The sequence below is a fragment of the Pantherophis guttatus genome, chromosome 6 (assembly GCF_059756535.1).
Source record: "Pantherophis guttatus breed Tessera chromosome 6, ASM5975653v1, whole genome shotgun sequence".
Classification (NCBI taxonomy): Eukaryota; Metazoa; Chordata; class Lepidosauria; order Squamata; family Colubridae; genus Pantherophis; species Pantherophis guttatus.
In genome coordinates, this window is record NC_142068.1 from 98,724,854 (window position 1) to 98,732,719 (window position 7,866).

General features: G+C 50.0%; 1 protein-coding gene across 9 annotated transcripts in view; it reads left to right on the forward strand.

Annotated features, from left to right (window-relative positions):
* Positions 1-7,434, forward strand: part of USP54 (ubiquitin specific peptidase 54) — a 167,257-nt gene extending 159,823 nt beyond the window's left edge. For all 9 annotated transcript variants that reach the window (XM_060694164.2, XM_087872318.1, XM_034435269.3 and 6 more), the window contains one exon: positions 6,176-7,434. In XM_060694164.2, the coding sequence (XP_060550147.2) occupies positions 6,176-6,735 (560 nt within the window). In that variant the 3' untranslated portion in view covers positions 6,736-7,434. The remainder of the gene's footprint in view (positions 1-6,175) is intronic.
* The last annotated feature ends 432 nt before the right edge of the window (positions 7,435-7,866 follow it).

The following is a 7,866-nucleotide window of genomic DNA, read 5'->3' on the forward strand; positions in this document are numbered from 1 at the left end:
GGGCGGAATCACACCTGCTCTCCCTCCAAGCGGAACATATTTCAGGCGCACACAACTAAACAGACTGGTTTAGTCGAACAACCGTCGACCACTCCGAATGGCGTCTCCATCCAGACCTGTTTCACCAACTGACGACCAGGTTCGGCCAACCATGCGTGGATCTGTTTGCAACACCAAAGAACACTCACCTACCACGGTTCTTTTCCAGATTTCCGACGCCGGGGGCAGAAGCGACAGACGCCCTTCGGGCGCCCTGGCCTCGAGGCCTTCTATATGCATTTCCTCCAACACCTGTACTACCAAGGGTCATCAGGAAGCTTCTGGACGAGCAGGCAGAAATTCTGTTGGTGGCTCCACACTGGCCCAGAAGGGTTTGGTTTGCGGACCTGGTGTCACTGTCAGTGTCCCTCCCATGGAGGATTCTGCCAGACAGGATTGTCCTAAGCCAGGAAGCAGTTCAACATCCCGAGCCCCAGTGGCTCCAAGTGGCCGTCTGGCGATTGAGCGGGAAATCCTGAGGACTCCAGATTCTCAAGCGAGGTCGTTTCCGTCATCCAGGCGTCTCGTCGTCCGTCTACCACCAGAATTTACGACGCCACTTGGTCAACCTTCTCTAGCTGGTGCCGAAAATCACACATTCCTCCCAGGGCAGCTTCTCTTCCGGACGTCTTGAATTTCCTACACTAAGGATTCAAACGGGGACTTACTGCCAACACACTTCGCAGACAGGTGGCCGCCTTAGCAACTATTCTACAGGGAGAGGGTCCTATCTCTCTCTCTCAACACCCCAAGGTGAGGAGTTTTCTTCGGGGAGTTGCTAACTTACGGTCTCCTCCAGTCCATAGGTATCCTTCCTGGGACTTGCCAGCACTTACATCTGCTCCGTTCTGCAAGCACTTACGTCTGCTCCGTTCGAGCCCTTAGGATCCGCCAGCCTCAGAATACTTACCTTCAAGGTCGCCTTCTTGATAGCAATCTCATCTGCGAGAAGGATCTCCGAACTGGCAGCACTGTCGGTACGTGGAGATCTATGCATCTTTTACTTCGACAGGGTGGTCCTCAGGTTGGACCTGACTTTCATACCAAAAGTCAACTCTTGGTTTCACAGGGCACAGGAGGTGGTTTTACCTCACTTTTGCCCTGACCCAGCACATCCTAGAGAACGACGTTGGCACACGCTCGACGTTCGTAGGGCACTCCGCAAATATATTGACAGGACCGCATCATTCAGGCAGTCTGAATCACTATTTGTATCATTCCAGCCTACTCCCATGGGGAAGAAAGTTACCCCATCTACAATTGCGAGATGGATCAAGCTTGCATCGCAATGGCTTACGAACACCAATCTACTCCAGTGCCTAGAAACATCACTGCGCATTCAACTCGTAGCACTGCCACCACAGCAGCCTGGGCTACTCAGGCTTCCATATTGGAGATCTGCAGGGCTGCAACTCCCACTACCTTTATCAGAAATTACAAGTTGGACGTTTTTGCCTCAGCCGAGGCTTCGTTTGGCAGAAGAGTCCTGCAGCAGGTTCTACCAGGAGAACGACACCTGGACCGCTCGAACTCCCGCCCTAGGGATACTTAGCTTGGGTATATCCCATTGCTTGGACTCTCCAAGCAGCGCACAGGAGATTGAACATTGGAGCTTACCTGAATGTTCGAACTATGTGCGCTGCAGGAGAGTCCAACCCCGCCCTACTGTAGCGGTCCAGCATCCAACACTTACTTGTAGTGGACATTCTTCTATCATCTTGCTACGTCTTCTACAGACCTCTTCGTCGAAACCCTGTAGGCTCATGGGAGAAAGAGGCGTGGCTAGGCAAATTCAACTCAGTCTCTGACCAACCAGGCTAAACTTGAACCCATTGCTTGGACTCTCCTGCAGCGCACATAGATCGAACGTTCAGGTAAGCTCCAATGTTCATTCCACGCCAGACTTTTGCTATAGACTTTTGCTATAGACTTTGCTGGATTAGACTTTGGACTTGATTGACTCTGTAATTATTGAGCTGTTTCCTTTGATGTACCAGAAGCGGGGAGAAGTTATCACTCCTCTTCGTAAGTAATAAACTCTTGGCAGGCAGCCACTAGGTTGTTGCCAAGTTCCGTTATCATAAGGAAAAGGATTTTGCCGGCTGGTTTGGTCTTTAACTCTTGGACGTCTGTTGGTGTGTGTGCGTGTGTGATGGGGACAGAACAGTCTGGGAGAGGTGATCGGAGCCACGCAGAGGCACATCAGGCCGAAGTCCTAGCACAGAGGCAATGACGGAGGGAGGGGTCAAAATGGGAAGCCTCTGCCTACCACTGCCTGTCTGTTGCCAGCTCTGCCAGCTTAAAAAAAAAACCTGTGGAGCAGCAGCTTCCCTTTTTGTCCACACTCCCTTTCATTGCTTCTATGTCTGGACTGACTCTATGCCTGATGCCGAAAGGGCAATTCTGCTTCCACGCCCCCCAACACTAGAAGCCACACTCCCCACGTGCCCCAACAATGCCAGAAGCCACACACCACTGCCGTTCACCTGCCGCATCCCCCCCCCAAAAAGCCCCTGCAATCACCTATCGCCAGAGATGAGCTTCAGCCAGTTCCGACCGGTTCAGGTTTTTAAGATTCTGCATAGTTCGGTGAACCGACAAATCCCATCACTGGCTGGCCCCGCCCGCCCCACCCTGCCCAGTCACTCCTCATCTTGCCTGGCATAGATGCTGCTGCTGCTCTCTGTCTGGCTCCCTTGCTTGCCTCGACCACACAGTCTCTACAGGCCAGCCAGCTTGCCTGCCTTTGCCACCGCAGCTGCATCCCATGCAGCGCTCTCCCCATGGCCCAGCTGAGTGGCCCTGATCTGCTTGAGCCTGCGAGCAAGGCCTGAATCCCAGCCTAGCTGCCTCCCACATGGGCCAGCCAGCTTGCCTGCCTTCCGCTGCAACCTATCACGTGGCTGCCACAGTCCAGCTCTCTGCCTCAACTGCCTTCCTTCGCCAATCTCCGCTCCTCACTCACCTAGACTAGACTTGCCCAGCTACCTTGGCCTGCTCCCGTCCGCTCCAGCAGCAGAAACCCCTCGGGGAAGTGGGGCTAGGATGGGTGCTCGTCTCCAAAGCCTCCCGTTTCTCTAGCCCTCCACCTCTCACCCTCAATCCATTTCTCTCCTTCTGCCTCCTACTGCTTTCTCAAGGCCTGAGACAAAGCACACAGCCCTCCATGACGGAGCCCTTCCTGGGGAGGAAAGCCTTGGATGACCTGATCTGTCCTGAAGGCCTTGATGAGCCAGACTGTCCACACACTTCTGCTGGCCCGACTGCCCTGCCTTTCAGGTCCAAATGGGGCTAGCGCCCAGTGGTGGGGCGCTCCAGGAGGGCAGGCAGATGTCCCGGGGCTGCATGTATGCACCGCAGAGGAGCAGCAGCCTCAGCCCCAGCGCGGCATCTCCCCTGAGGGCTGCCTGCCGTCAGCCTTACTTCCATGGGCAGCCGTGTGCTGGACCGTTGGGATCTGAAGGGCAGGGCGTTCTGGCCGGCGGAGGCACATGGAAGGTCTGGAAGGTAAGGCCAATGCTGATGACGGGAGAGGGAGACCCACTGCGCTCGGCCGAAGAGCTACCTCGGGCATAAATGGCAAGCCTCGCTTGCCTCTTGGGCCTGGCACAGTCGGCTTCCGCAGGGCCTCTGAATGATTGCCACCTGCTTCCCTTCCCCTCTGCCTTGAGTCCCACATCCAGCCCATGACGGGGGAATGCACCGCTACCGGGCCAGCCAGTGGGTGGGTGTGCGGCCCTCGGGGGAGATGCCGTGCTTGGGCCAAGACTGCTGCTCTGCTGCGGTGCACACGTGGAGCCCCTGGAGAGCCTGCCCTCCCAAAGCGCCGCTGCCACCGCTCTGGAGCTTGCCTTCTGCCACCGTTGGAGCTCGTCTTGCCTTCTGCCACCACTGGAGCTCGTCTTCTGCCTTCTGCCACCATGCCACACGGAGCATGCCTTCAGGACAGATCAGTTCGTCCAAGTCATGCTTTGCTCCCTGGGAAGGGCTCGTGTCGTCCCCTGAAAGTGCCCTGACCAGCCGCTTTCTCTTGGGCGGTGGCCTTGCATGTGACAGTGAGAGGAGGAAGTGTGTGGCCGGAAAGGCTGCCTGCAGTTCTTGCAGCCAAAGCCGGGATATCTGCGAACCCGCAAGAGCAGAAGGTTGAACTATAAAACCTCCAAGGTACCTTCTTCTAGCCTATGATTCTAAACTCTCTAAGTGTTTGTGTGTGAGAGAGGGAGAGGAAGAGAGAGATGTGGCTCCTTGGGGTGCATTTGGAGAAGTATCAAGAGAAATGCCAAAAGGCCAATCAGTTTGGGATTAAATTCTAAATGAAATTGGGTCTTCAGGGTAAGGAGACACGAAAAACTTTCAACTGCAGGTTTCTAAAAATCTTATTAAAATGAATGTGTAGAGGCAGCTCTTTAGCTCATTAGTCCAGAGGGAGCAAAAGAGATAGGATCCCAACAAGAGTCTATTTAGCTATTTAGCTCAGAGTTGAAGCTAAACTAACAGAGTTGAAAGGGACTTTGGAGCTTTTCTAGTCCAACCCCCTGCTCAGGCAGGAAAACTGAGGATGCCAAAATCCCAGTCTGAGCCTGGGAAAGATGGCAGAATAACATTTAGAAGGGACCTTGGGGGAGGGGGAATGACCCTATATCATTTCAGAGAAATAATTGTCCAGTCTGGTCTTAAAAACTTCCAGTGATCGATCACCCAGAACTTCTGGAGACAAGCAGTTCCACTAGTTAATTGTTCTCACTGTCAGGAAGTTTCTCCTTAGTTTTAGTTTGCTTCTCTCTTTGTTCAGTTTCCATACATTGCCCCCCTTCTTTGTGGCAGCCTGTCAAAAGCCTGTTTTGTGACCTGCCTATCACATTCTTGGGCAAAGCATGTGAGCCATTTCCTCCTTTCAGTGGTCCATGAAAGTACATCTATAGTATGTGATGCAGATAATAAAGTCGAAAAAAGGTGAACAACATTTTTACAGAACTATAGATACTTTGAGGCCGGGTGTGACAAGGAGTGGCTGGAAGGAGAGGGGCTGGGCATGAGTGACGTTGAGTTGGTCACACCCACCCAGTCACATGACCACCCAGCCAGCCAGTCATTAGGTCAGAGAACCGGTTGTTAAAAAATTTGAATCCCACCATTGCCTATCGCCCATTGCACACTGGCAGGCAGAAGCTTCCATGGCTTCTGCCTGCCACCCGAATATCTGGTGTCTATTTGTCCCATGCGACCAAAGGCTCGGGTCAAAGGGTTCTCGACAAATGGGCCAGGGCATGGGGCCAGAGGCCCATTGGCCGGGGGAATGGCCAGGGGAGGGCCAGCAGAGGAGGAAAGCTGGCTGTAAATGAGTTGAGGCGGAAGGCGAAGGAAGTGCAGCCAAGGGTGGGAGACTAAAAGTCCTAGATTGGGTGTCGGCAACCCATGGCTCCAGAGCCACATGCGGCTCTTTCATCCCTCTGCTGCGGCTCCCTTCCCTCCCAGGAATTCCTTCCGCCCCCCCCCCCCAGGGGGGAGAGAGAAACAGAAAGTGTGGGGGGGGAGAGGAGAGAGAGAGACAGAAAGAGGGGGGGCAAGAGAGAAAGAGAGATAGGCAGAGAGAGAAAGAGGGAGGGAAAGTGGGGACGGAGAGAGAGAGAGAGAGACAAGGGACACAGAGACAGAGATACGTAGACAGAGCGAGAGAGACAATCAGGGTGGGAGTGAGTGAGTAATGTTGAGTTGGCCACACCCACCCAGGTTTTGTGGCTCCCAATGTTTTCTGTGGGAAACGGATCCAAATGGCTCTTTGAGTGTTTAAGGTTGCAGACCCCTGTCCTAGATCCTCGAGAAAATAGCTCAATACTCAGCACTCAGACAGTGCTCAGGCACAGACTGTAGAAGCTACTAATTAAATTCAAGAATGAAGTATGCAATGTCCCTTATTTCCTGCTGAGCTATTCCAGGCTTTCATTATGAAAAGTTTCTCAAAGCAAATTATTTGGTTAGCTGTAGTTCTTCTGTTATGAGTAGCCTAGAATTAATTCCTTTTTGTAGGGTTGGTATTAAACATGCAAAGACTCAAACTCCTTTCCTGATATGTATTTTTGTTGCTCTTCAATTTAGGATAGGTAAAATAATATTTTTCAATTTGTTCATTTTTCAGGAAATCGAAAGAATATCCAATATCCATGTCTAACTGTGCCAGACAGGAATGCAGCTTTCCACATAGAAGATAAATCATGTGTGCCACTGAATTATGGGAACACCATTTTCAAGCAGGACCGGTCCTCTCAAGGGCAAACATCTTTTAATATATTTTTAGACAGTGGAACATCAAATGCTTCCAACCTACAGAGGCTACAGAGAAGTCATGCTGGCCAAGAGCTAGCAGCAGCATCAGATAGCGAAGCAGCGCATGGGGAATCTCCCACCCAGATGAGCGAGGACTCACAAGAGCCTCTGCCCCAATGGCCGCTCCCTCAGGGACAGGAAAAGGCTGGTGCTCTTGGCTGGAGGCAGTCTCCTGGCAGGGATTGTGGGACAGTCTCACATGGGACTGCCAGACACAAAGGCTGTCAGAGTGGCTTTCTGATTTCCCAGCAAGCCAAGGTCCGAGGCCCAAAGCGTGTCGATATGCCCCCAGATGAAGACTGGCGACAGCACACCTTTGCTCCACAGCCTGCCACAAGAAGCTTCTTCATCCACTCTGGAAATGCCCTGTAAAACCCTGGCTTGTGCAGCAGTTACCTCCATGCACAGCCATGACAGAAAGATGGGACCCTCTGTTGGGCTGTTTCTTTTGAAAGAGGCTCTTGTCTAAACTGAAATGCAATTGATAATAAGATAGCAAGATTTTTTTTCAACCAGTTGCTGCCAGTTTTGTCTTTGAAATAGTTATATCATTGCCGAAAACTAACTGCACTTTATTTCTTTGTATGTACTGCTGTTTTATAAGAACCTTGTCAGCAATTCCATTCCTAACCTTTTGCTAGAAGAAATGGTTTAAGGCTCATTTGCAGTAGAAGAGAGGGCAAGATATGCATTTGGACTAAAATTAAATCCTCTGATGTTTTCTATAGGCTGTATTTGGTGAATTTATGTATCATGTTAAGTAGCACTAAGAAGCCTCTGTGCCAACTGTCAATTCAGTGTTATGTTCTTCTGCTCCATTATATGCTGGGGGGAAGATTTCAGACCTTTCTACAGAATTGGTCATGTTCATAGGCACAGATAACTCCGATGGGGGCTAGGGAGGGAGTGGTAAGAAGATGGCACCAGCCCATTTCCCATTTTTTTCAAAGTAGACTACTAGGATTTGAAGTAGCATGTTTAATAAACACAGAATCACTGTAACTATTTTAGGCTCTGACATACTTGCCTTTGTAATTTTTTTCAAAGAAATAAATGAAATAGTTATGTTTATTGAATGATTATTAATTGCTTTCCTATTTTCAGAAAGGTGTTTTCCAAATTGGAATAATTCTTTCACTGTTCATTTTTTCTCTTTGTGATATTAAATATTTTATGGGTTGACTTTTATAATAACTTATTTTGTGAATCTAGCTAAAGTAAGACAATTTGTGTGTTTTATAAGATTATGATTTACAATAGAACTGTTGTAAACATTGCAGACAAAATACACCACATTTAAAGGCCCTGTTAAGAAGTTAGTGTCCTCATCCTGATTTTCATTCTTTTTGTTTTAAAGTTCATATCTTTGTAAATCAGGAGATTTAGTTACAATTATTTAGTCAACTAAGGGCAACTATGTCCATGTTCTTGGATTGATATAGGAAATTTTCCTTATATTAATACTGCAGAAATTCAGAAGGGATATTTTGTAGATGGCAAATG